At 47.8% G+C, this 20,283-nt stretch overlaps 1 protein-coding gene across 1 annotated transcript in view; it reads left to right on the forward strand.

The window, feature by feature from the left end:
- The window catches only part of LOC137436603 (uncharacterized), a 77,488-nt gene that overhangs the window by 24,725 nt on the left and 32,480 nt on the right, over positions 1–20,283 (forward strand). Inside the window, exon 4 of the mRNA XM_078786602.1 lies at positions 10,578–10,779. Coding sequence (XP_078642728.1) covers positions 10,578–10,779 — 202 coding nt within the window. The remainder of the gene's footprint in view (positions 1–10,577; positions 10,780–20,283) is intronic.

A 20,283-nucleotide genomic window follows, 5' to 3' on the forward strand; every position in this document is an offset into this window, starting at 1 on the left:
ACGGAGTGTACGTGCGAGGGTGAGAGTGACCCGGAGAGTGAGTTGGTGGAGGAGAGTATGCGAGAAAGCACACCTGAGTTGGTTGTGGTGCGGGTGCGGGAGAGCCCATTGAAGCGCGTGAGTGGGTGGATGCGAGAGTGCACGCCCATGGTGAGTGTTACGGAGGACGTAACGGAGGAGAAGTGTGCGAACGGCGAGTGTGCGCAAGAGGTGTGGTGTGTAACAGGGAGTACGGTGGTGGAATTGACGAAGTGCATGGGATGTATGAGCAACAAACGGAACGAGTGGTGTGAGCATGTCCGGGAGGCATCGACGTTGACCAGGGCAGCGTATAGGACGACGGATAGCCGACGCGAGCAATCGGTGTGCGGTGCGCTTTGTTGGATGCAAGGCTCGGCGTGGATCGGTGCTGCGTCGCTTCTCTTCGAAGCGTCGTGCCCGATTCGGGCTGGCCCCACCCCGCACGGTCGAGTCCGGGCTTTGCCGGGCAAAGCGATCGGTCCGGTTCAAGGGCAGGTAGGAGGGACCGGAGGGCGCCCCCTTGTGGTTGCGGCGTTCCGGCCGGGCGGGATCGAGCCATCGGGCCGGAGACCGAAAGGTTCCGCGCCGAGATGGTGCATGGAATCTCGGGCCGAGCATGCCGCCTCCCTTGAACCGAATGCCGGACGGACTCAACCTGCAGGTGACCAAACCACCCGCGTTCATCGCTCGGCTTTGCGAAGCCGAGTTTTAATGATGTCATGACGTACCGAGAGGCTCAGATATAGCGGACTGTGATGGTAATAGTGTTGTGGATTCAAAATTTTGGAATAGTGAATAGGATTGGCAGTAATGATTGACAAATTGATGATTGGTAAAATGATTAGCAGTGATTGACAAATTTTGATTTGCAGGAGATTGAATGAATGAATGAATGATCGTTTTAAGGCCATTTTCCCCGCTAGAGCGGGGGTTAGCCTTGCGGGCCCCATGACAATCATGGTTCCCTGTTTGAGGCAATGTTTTTATGGCCGGATGCCCTTCCTGACGCCAAATTTGCAGATTGGATGGGCAAAATTTATAGTGGGAGATGCCCGATGTGCAAGGATGGTAAATCAACCATCCCTCACTCACTGGGCACATGAGCACTAGTTATGGGGTTATGGCAGTGAAAACTAGCCCGGGAGGGTTAGGATAATGTATAGGGATCTAGAGAAATGACCATAGGTAATGGTAGAGGTAAGTTGCGACATTGTACAGGTAGTCGGGGACGTAGAGAGGTTAGAATGGTTGTTAATGACGTGGTATGTGCTTAGTTTAAAGGGAAGACGGGGAGCACCAAGTTAGAATGGCACCAGGAAGCTCAAATGCTGCCGTATGTGTGAGAATCTTGATATTGAGCAAATGAGGAATTGCTAGGCAATGCTCGGGAGAGATGTGTGTATGAGCGTGGGAGAATTTGGGTGCCTGGGGCAATGGTTTAGAGAGTTAGCAGTGTATTGTGAAAAGTGTGAGGTGATTGTGAGTTGTATTGAGCGTGAAAGTGTACGGAGTAGTGTATGAGTGGATAATTGCGATTGTGCGTTGTATTGCATTGAATGAAGAAGCCTGGGAGGAAGGAGGGTGCAGGAGGCACCAGGTGTGATTGCACAGGTGTGCAAGTGAACAGGTGTATGGAGCAGTGTATGACTGAGTAATGGTGATTGTGTGTTGTGTTGAGCAAATGGTCCTGGAGGAAGGAGGGTGCAGGAATCACCAGGTGTAGGAGTCATGGCACAGGTGTGCAAATACAGGTGAGCATGGTAGTATGGAATAAATGGTCTGGAATATATGGAGTATGGAATGGATGGTGTGAAGTGAGTATGGTGGAAACTGTGGAGTGGAGTGGATGGTGCGAAGGTGTGTATGGGGAGGATGGACCCCATCACGAATACCCGGGGAGGGTAGTTTAAGAGTTAGGTAGAGGGTATAGGTAAATTGTGGTTGGATATTGGCATCTGTGGTGTGTGTGGAAGAATGGTGTTTGGATGGGTGCATTAGTGACGTGGAAATGGCTGGGCGTGTGGCCTGTTAGTGTGTGTAGTTGAATGGACACTCCGCCACTGTGAGGATGTCGGCCAGGTGAGGCCGCAGGTGGGCTCTGGGAGCCAGTAGAGTTGTTCAGTGGGGCCCGAGGATCCAAAGGACGGACCTGGGTAGCCCAGTGCCAGAGAGGGCACCGAGGGGGGTAAGTGTCAGAGAGGGCCTTCCCCAGTTAGATAGGTTAGGTAAGGAGCAGGTAAGCTCGGAGGCAACTGCAGTGGTGGAGGTGTGCAGGTGGGTAGACCTGCTGGGAGAGCCACACGACCCAGTCCTGAAATTGTGCAAAGGCACAGGGAGTTGAACCGGGGGAGTGAGACCCCATATTGATGAGCACCACAGTTTGGTCAATGGGAGTTTGGTTCTTAAAACCGCATAGAATGTAAGATGGCCAATGGATTGGCAGGGAAAGACCCCGGGTAGTGTAAAGTGTATTAAAGTCATTTAGAGGATAGTTAGGATTAAGAATCTCCTCGCACCATCTCCATCCACTCACCTGAGGTGACGAAACTCCACACCGTGCCATCTGTTTTTATTTTTCTGTGCAAATGTTGTGGATTGTGAGACGCATTATGACGTGGGTATGACATTGTGCTTAATGTTCCATCTCTTCCTCCTTATGAGGAATTGATGAGGAATTTGAATTTGTGGCAAATTTGGTTAGAGGGATTGTGGTGACGAATTTGGTATTAAGGGAAATATGGGGAAGACGAGACAGTAGTGACGAATTGGTAAGTGTGTAGATTTTGTAAATACGGGGAGGGGCAAGGGGGGCAGTGTAGGTCACATGTGGGGGGCGTACGTAGGGACGAACCTTTCTCAGCTCGCTCCCTTGCGCTCCTCATTCTGCATTGCCTTGTTTGATGTGTACCCTTGCACCCTGACCCATGACTCACCTGTCTTCTCTGTCTTCCTTCTCCCAACCGAGGATCGTGCTCTCTGGGCACTGGGGGGAGCGTGTGGGAGGCCGTGTCTGTGTGCCCGAAATTCTCGCAACCAGCTGCCTGCATCCACGCACCACTTATGGACCACAGTCTGTGGCCAAGCACCACTTATGGACCCCATGTGTTGGGGCCTAGCCCCTCTGCTGGGACCGGCCACGATGCCCCAAGAAAGATCTTGCTTGCGGACCTCGGTGAGGTGGCACCCAGCCCACAGGTGAACCACCCATAGTCGGCCCCTGTGGGCCATAAAAAAAAAATGGACGCGTTGTGTGCCTTTTTATTTCCACCAAATAGGCCACAAGCAAAGAACACGACAACATCTGGAAGAATGATGGACCAGCAGAACAGAACGAGGAAGACCATCATCAGTGTGTTTTTTTTGTGTGTTTTTTATTATTATGGTGTGAAATGAGCACTGGATGGTGCTTTCTGGTGCTTTGGTGTTTTGGTGCTCTTTATTGGTGCTGGTGCGTCGATGCAGTGCATGCTGTCTCCTCCCCTCCCACAGGATTTTCCTTTTTGTTCCCAAAAGAAAAATCACAGGTCCTGGGTTGCGTTTTGTAAATAGTCCAATTAACGTGTCTTGTAAATAATGCTCCCCACCGTACATGTTTAGTTTGCGAATTAATTCCGCAATTCGGTTTTCCTGTGGGCGTGAATTCTGTTAGATAGGGTGCAATGCAACAGCGGGACATACTTATTTGTGTTTTAAAACTGTCACACTCAGGGTCAGATTAATTGTAGAGGGAATTACACTGACGTGCCACATTTAAGTAAAGATTTATAGGCCCGGGACGTGCCTGGAGGATGAGGGTGCAGTGTAACGGATTTGGGAAACCCTGCACTTGGTGTAATTGTTGTAAATATCACCCTCTGTAAATAGTAATTCTTTGTAAATACCTCCATTTGTGTAAAGGTCAAAGGTCGTCCCCTTCGCTAGTCCATGTACAAGCACGTAGCCAATCATAGAACCTCTATAGTTATTTCTTTATTCTATGTGAGTTTAAGGCTCTGTTTCCCATTAATTGACTCTGCATTGCACCAAATGAAATAAGATAGGTCCCCTTCAAGGATTGCATTTCCCAGCCAAACTCTCCCTCTCTGTGCAAAACCGCTTGACAAGCGTGGGGTGTGCGCCCTCTCAACTGGCCCAGGTTTGGAAGCGGCGTTCGACGCCATTGTGAATATGTGCTCCGTGCTCTGTTTGGACAAGAAGGGCGGGGTCGCCGAGAAGAGACAAGCCCATGGCGTGCCATGGGGGGCGGGGCTGTTCAGCTCCATGCCCAAGTAAGGCTACAAGCCCGTGGCTCGCCAAGGGGGGGCGGGGCTGTTCAGCTCCATACCCAAATAAGGTAACAAGACCGTGGCATTGCCATATAAGGCCACAAAACAGAGCACGGGGTGGTACCCAAACGGCCGAGGGCGTGTCACGCCCCCGCTTGAGATATGCATGCAACAATCGCGCAAGAAGGGTACATGCTACTGGGCTGGTACGAGAAGCTGGTGCGTGCTGCTGAACTGGTACGAGAGCTGGGTGCGTGCTGCTGAGCTAGGTTCGAGGCTGGAGCTGGGGTCGAGGTACTGGAGAGGGGAATCCCAGTGTTACCGACAGAGAGAGAGAGAGAGAGTCGTGGGTCGGAACGGAACCTCGCCATATGAACGAACCTCCTGACATTCCTGTCATCATCCCCGTGTAAGTCTGACTGTCGTCTGTCCTTTGTGTTATCTGGGGTATAAGTTAAGCCTGTATAGATAAGCTAGAAATTGCTATGTGTCCTTCTGCTCCTTCCATTTTCTGTATATTACTTTGATTTCTTTTCTTCTCTTTGATTGTGGTTGTGTAAATAATTAATAAATATCTGCTCTTCCTACCTTCGTCTTCTTCTTCATGCTCGTCCGATCGTCTCTGTCTTTTACCCATTGAACACATGTGGCACGATTTGGCCAACGCTCAGAATCGGGTTTAGTCTTTGTTAATGGCTCGAACGTCGTGTTGCTAAAACTGCTCGGCAACGAGAACATCTAAAACCGGGGTTCGAGCGGTACTTGTCTCCCTGTTCTGCGGAGGCACGGATAAAGGTATTCGGGATAAAACCCTGGACCCATAACCCTGACCCGTTCCATCCCGCGGGAGAGCGTTACAAGTACCAGGAGCGGAGACGGTCAGCATAACAAGACAAGGGGCTAACCACCTCTTGCTAAAGGGGAGAGCCGTTATCCGTATCCTTAACAATATGTTACATATAATTTGTGTGTACATTATATACAGTTCATGTCATGTATAATATGTGTATAAATCACAATTATGAATGTGTATGTGTAAATCACGATTTGTGTTTGTATGTGTGCGTGTGTGTATTTAATATTATACAGTGCACACTCCTGACTTGTTTGGAAAGTTGCAAAGAATGTCCTATTCTTAAGGTTCTGTAAATCTGCTGTTCTTCACAAAGACTGAGCAAGTAAGTGCATTGAGCTAGATATCTATATATTACCTAAACATAACAATGGAAATGAGGAAACATTAATTCAATTATTATAACTTGCAGGTCCCATCAGAAGTTCCGTGCAATGTAAAATGTAATGTCCAGTCCACAAACTCCCTCCCCCTCCCCCCCCAACCCCGAATCCTCAACCCTCACCTTCACCTTCCAATCCCAAGTCCTCAATACCTCCCAACCCTGAAGCTTCAACTCCTTCCGCATTCTAAGTCTTCAAACCTCTTTCCCACATCAAGTTCTCAGCCCCTCCATCATGAGTCCTCAATCCCCCCTTTTCTTCCCATTATTTAAAGCAAGAGGGCATTCTTTCATCATCACATATTATTTCTTCATTACCTCATTGAAATATTGGAATATTTAACACTTTCCCGTCCCTTATCCACCTTATTATTATGACATTCCCAACTTCATGGAAACCAAACGAAACAACAAGAGCTTGTTCAAGTTCCTACATGGTTTATTACAGTCGAAAAAACGTCCAATTTATAATCACACGAGATGTCTGGAAATTCATGTAAATTTCGTGTAATTGCCATTCTCAAGTGATTGTGAGTAATTTAATTGTTTTAATAAGTGATCTTAAATTAAATATATTCCTCTTTCAAGTTAATCGGATAAAAATTGAGGATTTTAGGAATTTGGCCTATGTTGACCTTTTGGCCTATGTTGACCTCAAAAAGACGGTGGTTGAATTCAGTGACCAGATATGCAAATCTTCTTAATTTCAAGCCAATCGGATGAAATGATTGACCTTAATCGGAGTAGCGGCTGAAAGCCGAATCCCATCCAGGTTCCTCCTGATGACTCCATCTTTGCTCTTTACTTTTGGTTCCTTCTGATGACTCCAATGCAGTATTTGGTTTTCTGTTTCATCTTGATGGATATATGCACAGCCTTGAAATTAAATAACGATGAAACAGCGTTTAAATCACAATCTCACGACATTCCAACACCTCACGATACTTCAGTAAACTAGCGAATAGGTAAGCTAAGTGATGTGAAACAAATACAAGGTCATTTTTTATTGGTTAAAATATATATATAACCGGAACTCCTTGGGCAAAGGATACGATGATATGAAACCTTTATAATTACCTTGATAATGATACTAGCAGAAGTACCCGGCGTTGCCGGGCGGGGGAGGGGAGGGGAGGGGGGAGGAGGAGGAGGGGAGGGGAGGGGGGAAGGGGAGGGGGGAAGGGGAGGTGGGAGGGGAGGGGAGGTGGGAAGGGGAGGTGGGAAGGGGAGGGGAGGGGATGGAGGGGGCAGAGGGAGGGGGAAAGGGGAGGGGAGGGGACGGAGGGGGGAAGGGGTTGGAGGGGGGGGGAAGGGGCAGGGAAAGGGGAGGGAGGGGGAGGGGAGGGGGGAAGGTTAAGTGTGTTGCCGATCAGGAAGAAGAAGAAGCCAAAGTACCAACTTTGTACACTTCTTCTTATTCTTTTTTGAGGTTTAATGGCGCTTTCAGAGCCGCGAGGCTCTATATATGCCACGCACCCTAACATCCAAACAAACCAACCGGGAGGTTAACCCGAGAAAAACTAAAGCCTCACACTGCTAACCCCGTGTCTTTGATAAACTTTAAAACTGTTCTACAAAACCCAGGATGTTTCAGATCCAGCCAGCAAAAGACTTCCGGCAGACCTGACCACGTGATCCCCATTCCGCGGACAGAAAGCTGAAGACGAGATCTAGCGTTATTATAACGCGGACAAAAGGAAAAAACGTGGTCCAGATCTTCGGGAACCTTACACCGATCGCACCACCCCGAGGGATGGCACCCGATCCTGTGAAGATAAAAATTGAGAAAACAATGTCCAATTCTAAGGCGAGGTAAGATAGACTGCTCCCTGCGAGGGAGCCGGGGAGACGACCCCAAGGACGCGATCGATGGATGCACCTTGTGACACCACCTCCCCTTAGGGGAGGAGTCCCACTGACTTTGCCATCTAGCATTAATTTTCTGTTTAATTAACTTGGAGAGGTCTGCCTGGCCTAGCGGAACCGGGGTTTCAAAATCCAGATTGAGGGCGCGTTTGGCCGCCTGATCACACACTTCGTTGCCTGCAATGCCCACATGGGCCGGGACCCAACATAGATCGACGACCGTGCCCCTCCAATGGGCCAAACTTACGAGATGAATTACCTCCAGAACCAATTCGTTCCTACTGCCAGGCTGGAACGACCTAAGTGCTATCAGAGCCGAGAGGGAGTCGGAAAATATGACCGCGCTGAGGGGATAAAAGTCTATAATCCATTCAAGAGCCAAAACAATTGCATAAAGTTCTGCCGAAAATACCGACAAGTGGTCTGAAAGCCTGAAAGCCTTGGTCACCTTCACATCGGGGATGCAGAAGGCAGCCGCAGTGCGGCCAAGACCCGGATCTTTGGAGCCATCTGTATAAGCATGGAGAGATTGACTCCAGAACTTGTGAATGAATTCCACAGCCATGTTACTTGTCGCGACGGGATTGTCCCTGTCTGTCATACTCTGTAAATCCAAGTGAATTATTGGAACCACGAGGGTCCAAGGCGGCCATAGGGACACTTTCTTGGCTGTGTTAACCGGGGGGAGGTCCAACCCCAACCCCTTAACCGCCCTAACACACTTGAGACCAAAAGGGGGAAGCCGACGGAGATTACCGAGAGCATGATACTCCCGGCAATCCAGGAACAGAGAACTGCCAGGATGATTTACCCTGAAGGAAATGCATTTGGACCAGTATTTGAGAATAGACACTTCCCATAGAAGTGACAAAGGCAGCTCCCCCGCTTCAACCAGGAGAGCGCTCACTGGAGAGCTTTTAAAGGCACCAAGACATATGCGGAGAGTGGGTCCGTGATTTTCTGGTGGGTCCGTGATTTCCTGTCTGGCAGATCTTTTCAAGTACACCTCTTTCAGCAACGAAGGAGATGTGAAGGAGTTCTCCTTCCAACCTCCTCCGGATGGACAGGGACATGTCCCAAAAGGCTTGACACCCGTAATCAAAGTGCGAACGTATTAGAGCTCTGTACAAGATAAGGAGGCTATCCTGGTGGGCACCCCAAGAAGTACCCGAGATACAACGGAGAAGGTTGAGACCCTTCGAGCATTTAGCTACAAGTTTGGCACAATGGGCATTCCAGGTTAAGCCCTTATCAAAGATCACCCCCAAAAAGGGGACCACCGGAGAGACTTTTAGGGCCGTGCCATTGACTGTTAATCTGACGTCCTCAACCTTTCTCTTGAGAGTAAAGATTCCAAGCTTAGACTTAGGCCCAGAGATGGCAAAACCCCATTTTGCAGCCCACTGCTCAATACTGACAACATCAGCCTGAAGGCGCTTGGAGATGAACGCACAGTTCCTGCCCCGAACCCAGATAGCTATATCATAGGCAAACAAAGACAAATTGCCCCACACCCCTGGAAGAGAGGCAACATCATTTATCATTATGTTGAAAAGGGTGGGACTAATACAACTACCCTGAGGAATACCCTTTTTAGTGAGAAACACGGAGGACAGAGCAGCACCAACACGCACTTGAAAAGATCTGCCAGACAGGAAATCAGGGACCCACCAGAAAAGTCTGCCCCTGATGCCTAACTGGTGAATCTTAAACAGAAGACCGTCCCTCCAGACAGAATCATAGGCCTTCTGAATATCAAGGAAAACCCCCAGCGGAGAAGGTTGAGGCCGATGAAAGCGGCCGATGAAAGCCTTCCTTATGTCATTCGCCAGAGAGACTATTTGATCTGAAGAGGACCGACCCCTCCTGAATCCACTCTGACATCTATTAAGCAGATTATTCTTTTCTAAGTAAAATATCAGGCGTTCATTGACCATCTTCTCCATAAGTTTGCTAACAACAGAAATAAGAGCTTTCGGGCGGTAAGAGGATGGATCTGTAGGATCCTTACCAGGCTTTAGAACAGGAATGATTATGGAATGCTTCCACGCACAAGGGAGCCTTCCTGATGCCCAGACCTTATTGATCAACACCTGAAACACTTCCAAGACACTATCATCCATGTGCTTGAACATGGAGTGAGTGAGCGAATCAGAGCCAGGACCACTATTCTTGGATTTGGAAATGACCTGCTTTAATTCACCCAGAGAGAAATCCATGTTAAGCGGGGAGTTATCCGGGCTCACATCACAGAGAATGTCTTTGTGCTGGGAGACAAACTGACGCTTGGCCTCACCTGACTCCGAATCGACAGGATCATCACCTGACTGATCTGAAAAGAAGGACGCTTTGTACACTTCTGGAATTGTTTGATTTATTTGTATTCAAATGTCTGGTGATTGTTTTGTATTTATTTATGCGAATGTGTACTTGTATATAACTTTCGTTAATTTAAAAAGGCTTCGGCACAATCGAGCGATTTTTTAAAAATTTGTTATTCATTTATTTATTCATTTATTTTACTCCAAAAAACCGAACTTTTTTTTTCTATTTTGTTTTTGCCTAAAACACTCCCAGTCACTCACTGATGAACCTCTGAAAGTTTGATGAAGATCCGTTCAGCCATCTCTGAATAAAACGCGGACACACACACAGACAGCTCGCGTTTATATATATATATAAATCGGGATTTAAATTTAATTCAAAAATTGATCCAGACGTCTATTCTCTTTCAAACTTTCAAACCGACAGAGGTAGTTATTTATCACAGCATCTGTAGAATTTTCACGCTTTTACTCAACTCCGTTTCGCTGTTATTTGGTGGAGCAAAAAGTCAACTGAGCTTTATAGATATTTAGATGGAAAGAGGCTGCTGTAAAGACAGAGTAAGGCTTGTGTTCTACAAGATTGAGAAAAAGGGAGAAATTAATGAAGGAGAGAAAGGAGTGTATGTGGAGTGTGCAAGAAGAGGGAAGTTGAGAGGAAATCAGAATAAGAGTCTTTAGGGTTTCGGAGGGGAGTGGTTTGCATGTGGCATACTTGTGGGCGGTGGGGGGTTGGAGGTGGGGGGTGATATTGTGATCTTAAAATCTTCCATTTTATGGAATTTACACAAAAAGGGGCCCAAGTCAAACTATTGTGGAACTTGTGATCTCAAGGCTGATTGTGCTTGGCTGCTCTGATCCCACAGATTATAGATTATACAAATGATGTCATTGACAATGAAGGAAACGAGCGAGTGAAGTTCACTGGAGATTTGACCAAAGGAGACGGATCCATTACAATCGAGGATCTTCGTCTCAGTGATTCAGGAGTGTACACGTGTGAATGGACCTACTATTCTGGTAGTGGTTGGGTCGATAACCACATACTGGTGAATCTCACTATCACAGGTAAACCTTTCCTTGTCTGTTTTGCAATCGACAATAATTTTAACATTTTTCTGCAAGATTTTAGGAAATGGCGATTGGTGGAAGCAATAATAATTACAATCATAAATTGAGGAAGTTTATGATTCATTCGGTAAGACATAATGATAAGAGCTCAGAGCAAATACTTGAATTCAACTCACTCCCGCGACATTTTGCTGATTACCCAATCGACTTCACCAGGCAATAGCCTCAGTTGGATTCGCAATAGCTCCTGATTTTTTTTTTGTCTGTGCTGGAGTGTCATGTGTTAATCAGTTGCGTTTAGTGTCACGTGATGAATGCTGTTGATTTACATGTGACCTTTGCTGCTCACATGCATGACAGATGATGACGAACCTCCATAAGCATCCGGTCCAAAGTGACACTTCAGCAGAAAATAATAATAATAATGAGGGTCAATCCAATTGAGGCCATTCCCGGCTAAGCTGATTGGGTAATGGACGCAACGTCTGCAGTGCTCCACCTTCCGAACCACTTATTTCTCATTCTAAGAAAAGCATTATATACAACAGCAAGGATGTACAGCTATCTGGGATGCCTCTTCGTGGTGGTTATACGGCAGGGCCGCCGAGAGCCAGAATGGGCCCCGGGGCAATACCAAGTGTCCGGCCCTCTTAAAAACATTTTTTAAATCAATCTATAGCTCGGACGTTTCCGTATTTTCATCAGACCAAACACATGCCATGGTTAAGGGAAATTGGGGTGTTATTAGTCCCCTACCAGTGTACACCGGAGGGGACTATAGGTTTGCACGCCGTCAGTCCATCAGTCTGTCAGTCCGTCACGCAAAGAACCGTTTTCCGGACTTTTTTTCTAAACTCTTAATGCTAATGATTTCAAATTTGGTGCATGGTTTCCTCATGATAAGTTACAGTTCAAGTTCGAACTTCACGACGTTTGGATCATTTTTGACAAAGTTATGGCACTTTGAACTTTGGAAATTTCCCCCTAAACAGTTTTCCGGACTATAATTTGGAGTGCGGTAAGTCAAAGCTGTTAATATTCCTTGTTTTAACTCCGATTTACATTCTTTTTCCCCTTTTAGTGAGAAGTAGGGGTCTGTGCAACCATTCATAAACTTTATTTGGTGCAAATCGGATAATTTTTAGCCGAGTTACCTCACACCATGAGTTGGTAATTATATAATTCACACAGTTTTCCGGACGACAGACTGCCGGTAGGGGACATGTATTGCAGCGCAATACTCAGAATGCTTGTTCATTTAATCCTGTGGGAACAGGAGTATCCAGAGTTACCCAGTGATGTTCTAATCCTGTTGGTCTTTTGAAGAAATCAATTTGGTTTTTTTTTGTTCTATTTTTTTGGAGGTGACTAAAATACTCCCCTACCTCCACCCAATAAGGAAAATCTATATTTAATATTAAACACACACATAAACATACATATTCACAAACACACACAAAAACATACTGTTTTAGCACGCGGTGCTACGCGCGTGACTTGCTACCAAGGAGGAAGCGGACAACGCGGTAAGTTTATAGTTCTTTATTCCAAAGACGTCACTGTAGCACTGGCGCGCTCCGGGCTGCGTGCCCGGTGTATATCCTGAGGCCACGCCTACCCCTCGGGCGTGGCCGCCGCCCACTTGGTGCGCGGAATTATGTCACCACGCCAGTGGGCTTTCGTGTCCGCCACACTGTTAAGTTTGTGGGGTCGTGATATGTAGAGTCAGGTAGATTTGTGGAAGTATCATGCTCCGGATGTCGGGTAACAACCATCCACATGCAATAAGTTATGTTTGGCCGAATGGCGGAGTAAGGTGTATCTTTGTCCCCATCACGAGGAGGCGGGGCATGTTAACTAGCTTAGGGGAAAAGGATAAATTATCCCTTGTATGTCTTACCCTATGTGATTTATCCTTTGGCTCTTTTGACACTGCACCGTAGACACTTGTGAGAAATGCCCATTAATTGCACTAAATAATAACCATAAAACCAACCGGAAGCCAGTTCTGAAGATTGCCATTTGGGCCACACCAACTACATCGCCACAAAAGACAGGCAGGCTGAAGACACGCCCCAAGGAGCCGTGATTGGCCAGGGTGGAGCAGGAAGCGACTCACTATTGGGCGGGAGTTGACCAAGGAGAAGGCCGGGGTAAGAAGGAGCCGTGATTGGCCGGGGCGGAGCAAGAAGCTACCCGCTGATTGGTGGAAGGAAGGCCGAGGAGGAAGCAGAGCACCGATTGGCGAGGACCACTTAGGCCGTCAGAGGCGAGCAGGAAGCGGCGCGCTGATTGGTGGAGAAGCTGACCTGCTGATGACGTCACGACTCTCTCTCTCTCTGTCTCTCTCTCTCTCTCTCGCGCCCCCTGCTGGCCGTTCTTGGTGGGTGTGGCGTCATGGCGGCTGTGAGCAACTGCTCTGTGGTGTAGTGAGTTCTTTGTGAGTTTTTCTCCTCTCCTGCCCCCCCCTGCCCCCCCTCCCTCTCCTTTTCCATCCGTTGTGCTTCGGCATCGTGTTTCCATCCGTTCTGTACCCTTGTCTTCAAGAGAGAGAGGATTGAGAGCGAGCCCATTTTGGGTGCGGCCTACTGGCTTTGACGACGCTTTGTAAGCCTTTTCTTGCGCTTATAATGCACGTTTATTATTTACTTTAGTTTGATTATTTAGGTTTGACACCTTCTTGTCCGGTTCGGACAAGGGGGGGGGGGGGGGATTTCGCCGGTATGGCGAATACACGCTCTCGTTGCGAGGCGTTCGAGAAATTGACACGTAAGCATGCATTCGCATGTGTTCCGCCCGAAGGAGCTCCTACTGAGGACATTATCCTTGCCGTGGGATCCATCATAGGAGACGGTAATGTTCGTGCGGCGTCACGAATGAACCAAAAATTTGTTGTCTTCGTGTCAGAAGAAAAACTCGTCCATGACGTCGTTAGTACCGGTCTAACCATAAAAGGGGGCCATTACATTACGGTATCCCCTATGGATACGCCGGCGACCAAGATAACAATATCCAACGTCCCACCATTTGTGCCAGGCGAGAAACTCCTATCTGTTCTGTCTCGTTATGGAAAAATTGTTTCCCGAATCTCAATGATCCCGCTCGGGTGTCGCAGCGATCGTGTTAAACACGTGATGAGCTTTAGGAGGCAGGTGTACATGATCCTCCCGGATCGCGGAGCCGATACAGGTTTAAATATATCCTTTAAAGTATCGTTGGATGATCGAGAATACCACATGTATGCTTCCTCAGCCTCCTTAACTTGCTTTAATTGTGGAGAATTCGGACACGTTAAAAGATTCTGTCCTAGGGCCGCTTGTCCGAAGTGTGGTGAACCGGGACATAACGAAAGGGCTTGCAAAAAGGCCAATCCCTCCACCGCGCCTTGTGACACCCCGACCATGCTCGCTGACACCCGGACCGTATCTCCTGTTACCCCTACCGTACCTTCCGTCACCCGGACCGTATCTCCTGTCACCCCTACCGTACCTTCCGTCACCCGGACCGTACCCTCTGACACCCCGACCGCACCTTCGGACGCCCGGACCGTACCTTCTGACACCCTGACCGTACCTTCTGACACCCCGACCGTACCTTCCGTCACCCGGACCGTACCCTCTGACACCCCGACCGCACCTTCGGACGCCCGGACCGTACCTTCTGACACCCTGACCGTACCTTCTGACACCCCGACCGTACCTTCTGACACCCCGACCGTACCTTCTGACACCCCGACCGTACCTTCTGACACCCCGACCGTACCTTCTGACACCCCGACTGAGTCGTCTGTCACACCGGTGCTTTTCGATTCCAATGTGACGACACCCACCGATGCGACTGACACAACTAGCATTGCCCCCTTTCCCGAACCCATGAACGAAGAATCCACAGTGTTTTCTAAAAAGCGAAGAGCACCAGCGCCAAGCAGTTTCGCTGGTGCTGCAAAGAAGGCGGTCATGGGCGGCACCATTTCCGGCGCACACGTGTCCGAGTGCCCCTCTGACATTCCCTCACTAACTGAGAACATGGATACCGTTGCCAATGACACCAGTGAGTCTCATTATGTAAATGAGCCAAAAAATAAAATTTGTACCTCTCACCTGGAAGTTTCCGAGTGCGAAACCTCCAGTGAAAGTATTACCATTTCCGAGCTGGGAAATGGTTTTCCGCCTGCCCCCCCTTTAAATACCGAGCAGACTAAGGATTCAATAAACGCTCCCACTGTACAAACGGGGCCAGCAAATCTGAGTTTGCCGGGATCTCAAACCCAAGCTCCGACCCCAGAAACAAATATCCACCAAAGTGTTAACGAGTGCCCTCGGGAACACCTTGAGAAACTTGTGAAGGTGCCCCCAGACAAGACCGCGGGGGCAGCGGGTAATACCCCAGATCCCGACGACATGTTATCTGACGTGTCTGAGTCCGAAGATGACATTGAGGCAACCGCGCTGTCACAAACAATGACAGGTCACTCGCAGGTATCCCCTCAACTCGTTCTTACCTTCCTTAACGAAACGTATCGTCACCGCAACATTGTCATTAAAGACAATTTCCCTGACTTGGCTGCATTCATGTGCACCGCAAAGTCAATAATCAAAGCGCGTGAGGATTTTGACCTGACGAAATCTCAACTCCACAGGTTAAGAAAGTTTGTTACCCGAGCAGGTGCAGAGTGTTCCCAAGCACAGGGCGATTTCATTACCACGGAATGAAAAACATTTCCTTTGCGACCTTAAACATGAATGGTGGGGGTGCAAGCCACCTCCGTCAGGCCCAAGTCAAAAACTTGTTTGACCGTAAAAAGGCAAATGTTCTTTTACTACAAGAGACCCACATCACACCTAACGTGGAACATGACTGGTGCCAAACTTTCAAAGGGCAATGCTATTTTAGCAATCTGTCAGCCTCATCTGCTGGGGTTGGGTTTTTTCTAAAGCCAGGCCTAGCTTTCGAGTCTTGTCATTTTCAGGAAGTCATAAAAGGCCGGCTTATTTCCCTCCAGCTTGCACATCAAAACTTCCGCTGTACCATTTTCAATGTGTACGCACCTAGTGAGAGCAGGGACCGAAAGGCCTTCTTCACTTCCATGGTAAACCACCTGAAATCAGTTGATCTCGATCAATGTGTGTGCATTGGTGGTGACTTTAATTGCACCTTTGACCCTCCGAAAGACAGAAACTCGGCAGAACCCCACCCCGAGTCCCATGCGGACCTATCCCGTTTCTTTAAGACGGCCGGTCTACTGGATGTTTGGCGATTGCACCACCCCAACACAGTCCAGTTTACCTGGTGTCGATGTGCCAATGGCCGGGTGTCTTCGGCAAGACTCGACCGCTGGTACATAAATGTACCCTTTAAGAACGTCGCGGCCTCGTCAGGTTGTTTTCCGTCATTGTTTTCAGACCACCATATGGTAACCTTAGATCTTTCTTTTCCTCGACCCACATGCAGAAATAGTTACTGGAAGTTTAACGTTAAACTTTTAGAGGACAGTTTATTTACAGACTCCTTTCGTGATTTCTGGGCTGAAATGAGTACTAAAAAATCTTCTTTCTCCTCAATTAGCCTCTGGTGGGATAACCTAAAGGCCCAAATTCGAGTATTTTGTCAACAATTTAATTCGCACTGTACCAATGTAAAACATATCACGATGGCTTGCTTGGAAGCAGACATCTTAAGGTTAGAGAGCAAGTTGGCCAATGAGAGCAACCCAGTGAACTATCGGTTGCTACTCGAGAAGAAGGCCCAATTAAGGGATTTGATCCATGAAAAAGCAGCGGGCACACTAGTTCGGCTAAGAATACAAAATGTAAAGGTTTCAGATACCCCAACTAAGGCTTTCTTTCACCTAGAAACTATAGAGAAACCAGCACGACTCATATCTTCGGTTTTGGACCCAGGGGGGAACATCCTAACAAATCCGAGTGATATAAAATTAAATATAATTGATTTCTTTTCTGAACTTTTCAAGGCCAAAACAGTCTCTCACGAAATGATGAATGTTTTGACCTCTCACCTTCCTTCCGTGGCTGAGGCCCAACGTCTGGAACTGGATGCTCCAATTACCCTTCCAGAGCTATCCGGTGCACTCGCTGAGATGGAGTCGGGAAAAGCCCCTGGCATCGATGGCCTACCGGCCGAATTTCTTTCGGCATTCTGGGACATTTTGGGCCCAGAGCTGCTCAATGTTCTGGATGCATCTCTTTTATCCGGAGAATTACCGCTCAGTTTTAGAAGAGCAGTACTCTGCCTGCTACCCAAGACTGGCGATCTCCGACACCTGTCAAACTGGCGTCCGATCTCGTTGTTGTGCACGGATTACAAACTGTTTTCCAAGGTCCTTGCGAACCGGTTGAAGACAGTTATCGGGGACCTGGTGTCACCTGATCAAAGTTGCGGCATCCCTGGCAGATCCATCTATGACAACATATTCCTAGTCAGAGATTTGTTAACTGGTAAATGTGTTAAAGAGGATTTTGGATTGGTGTTTCTTGACCTGGCAAAAGCCTTTGATAGCATTGATCATGAGTTTTTGTGTCATGTGTTACAAGCTTGCGGGCTTGGCACAAATTTTAGAGCCTACATAGCTTTGTTATATGCAAACATCTCCAGCCTGATCAAAGTTAACAACGAATTTTGCCCACCCATAAAGGTTCAGAGAGGGGTAAGGCAAGGTTGTCCACTTTCAGGTCTATTATTTGCCCTCGCCTTGGAGCCCCTCTTAATCGCCCTCAGAAAGGATATCCCTGGACTTGCCCTTTCTCCAGGACACCCACCTTTGACCCTGTCAGCTTATGCCGACGACCTGTGTGTCATTATAAAAAGAAAATGCGACAGTGACGCCATGGCAAAGTGTTTGTCGGACTTCAACCTTGCCTCATCATTAAGGTGTAATTGGGGGAAAAGCAAGGCTCTGTGGATCCCCTTTCCAAAAAACGACTTATCTATGCCACCGTTATTACCACCACCTCCCCTTCCTGCAGAACTAGTGTGGGCAAACGATGGCATCAAGTATTTGGGCGTCTTCCTCGGACCTCCTCAGTATGCCCAGAACAATTGGGACAGGATCATTGACCAGGTAGACGGGCGTTTGAGCCGATGGAAAAGAGCTCTACCCCACCTGTCCTATAAGGGTCGCGTGCTAGTTGTCAACAACCTCGTCACTACCCTTTGGTGGCACCGGTTCATCTGCCTGCAACCACCGGAGGTTTTGCTCCAAGCTATCCAGAGGAAACTGGTGGATTTTTTTTGGGGAGGCTACCACTGGCTTCGACCCAGCGCCATATGTTGTCCCTTGGCCGAGGGTGGTCATGGCCTAGTCGATGTGAAATGCCGCCTGTTGGCCTTCCGGCTCCGCTCCATCCAACGCTTGCTGTATGCAGAACACCTACCAGGAAAGCCCTTAGCCTGCTCCATTCTTCAACGAGCTGGGAGGCTCGGATACGGACAGGAACTTTTCCTGACCAACCTTCAACACACCGATACATCTCTGCTCCCAGTTTTTTATCAGAGCCTCTTGAATGCCTGGCAGGGCGTTTCGATAAGTCGCCAAACAGACTCGTATGGCACTAACATGTATGCACATGAGCCTTTATTTTTCAACTCACTTTTCCCCGATATCCCGAGGAGTCGCGACTTCTGCCAGCATTTTATAGCGGCCAACATCCTGAAAGTGTGTCATCTCCGACACGACTCTGGACAGGGATGGAAGCCTGCGAACGAGCTGGCGGACCTAACAGGTGTTCGGTCCAGGAGGCAAATCGAGAATATACTAAGAGCGGTGATCCGAAAGGGCCACCAGCTAGGCCTACATTGGACGCAGGACATAGAGGTCGAGCCCACAGTCCCAAAATTAGGGGTCACTTTTACCCCAAACGAGCTGCCCCCCATGAGCGCAGGGTCACCCCCCTTCCATGGCATGAGCAGCAAGAGTATCTATAGGTCTTGTGTGAAACTTCTTCTTGGGGACCCACCTCTAGCTGGGGTTACCCGGTGGAAAGGACTCTTGCCTCCCGGTCCCCCCTCTGAGCCTTTATGGGATACAATGTATGCTGGACTTATTTCTAAAAGAACAGGTGACCTTCAGTGGCGTTTGGCCCACTGGATTGTTCCTTCCAATGCTGTCATCCGTTTTTTTTCCCCCATTTCCGGCTGTTGCCCCTTTTGTCCGGCGAGGGAAGATTTGCTTCATGCTTTCATTAATTGTGAAAGACTTTCTCCTTTGTTTCATTGGTTAAATTTTATTTCCCATAGATTGCAGGTTACCTTTTCTTTGAAAGCTTACATCTTTGGCTTTCCTCCCAAAAAGGGAACCACATCCATTGTATTCGGGTTCCTAACCGCTACTGCTAAACTGGCCGTATACCTGTCGCGGAAAGCGAAGCTGGGCGGCAGACCCATGCAGGAATGCAGTATCATGGTGTTCTTTAGTTCATTGGTGTCAGCAAGGCTCAAGCTTGAATTTGGCTGTGTCCAAACGGCAAACGACCTTGCTAATTTTGTTGCGACTTGGTGTGTTGGAGGGATTTGTGAGGTCCAGGAAAACAAATTGTTAATCTCCGTATAATACAGTGCGGGTGTTTCTTATCGTGTGCTGTTTTTTTCTGGCATTTGCACCTTTCTGTTGCTGGGTTTGCAGTGCACCGTTTGTTTTTTTTTCCTTTCGGGATTGCTATGATTTTACTGATTGCCCTGATTGATTGCTTTTGGTGGTATTCTTGTTTTATACTTTTATAATAAAAAGAGCTTAAAAGTCAAAGTCTCTCTCTCTGTCTCTCTCTCTGTCTCCCTCTCTCTTTAACTGTCGTGGTCCCGACTTCTTGAAGGTAGGGGTACACCATCCTAGATCAGTAGATGTTGAGGATCTGTGGGTCGCTCCTGCGAGATCGATCGGCTGCCTCTGTGCTACGGGCTTGTTCAAGAGTAGTGTCTGGGGCTATACAACAACAACAGCAAGGATGTGCTATGGGTTCATCCATCTCACTCATCGAACTTGTGCATGCAGGAGTTTGAATGGAACATCTTGTTATATTTTCCTGGTATCATGCCATGGATTTGGCTGAGATATGTTGACGAGATTTGTCGCTCATAAGAAATCACAACAGCACGATTTATTTACGTTCATCAATTATCTCAATTCTAACATTAATTTCACATAGGAGGGATGTAAGGACAATAAGTTAGCCTTTTTTTACTTGGGGTACAAGTTAGAGGAGGCTCCTTGGAATATTGTGTATATTGAATATCAACCCAAACAAACCAATACCTTCAGTTTGATTCTTCTCATCACACATTAATTCACAAGCTTTCAGTGATTCAGATCCTTGTCGATCAGCAGATTCCATTGTTGGTGATCCAAGGAACATTGCTAAGGGGAAATATAAACATCAGACAAGTGCTTCAAAAGTCTGGTTTACTCCAGATGAGCTTTTCTAAAAGCTGAGCTGCCTAAACATGTATGACTGTCCATCATTCAAGGCGGCCAATAAAAACCATACCTTA

Source organism: Myxine glutinosa, chromosome 11 (assembly GCF_964187855.1).
Source record: "Myxine glutinosa chromosome 11, kmMyxGlut1.1, whole genome shotgun sequence".
NCBI lineage: Eukaryota > Metazoa > Chordata > Myxini > Myxiniformes > Myxinidae > Myxine > Myxine glutinosa.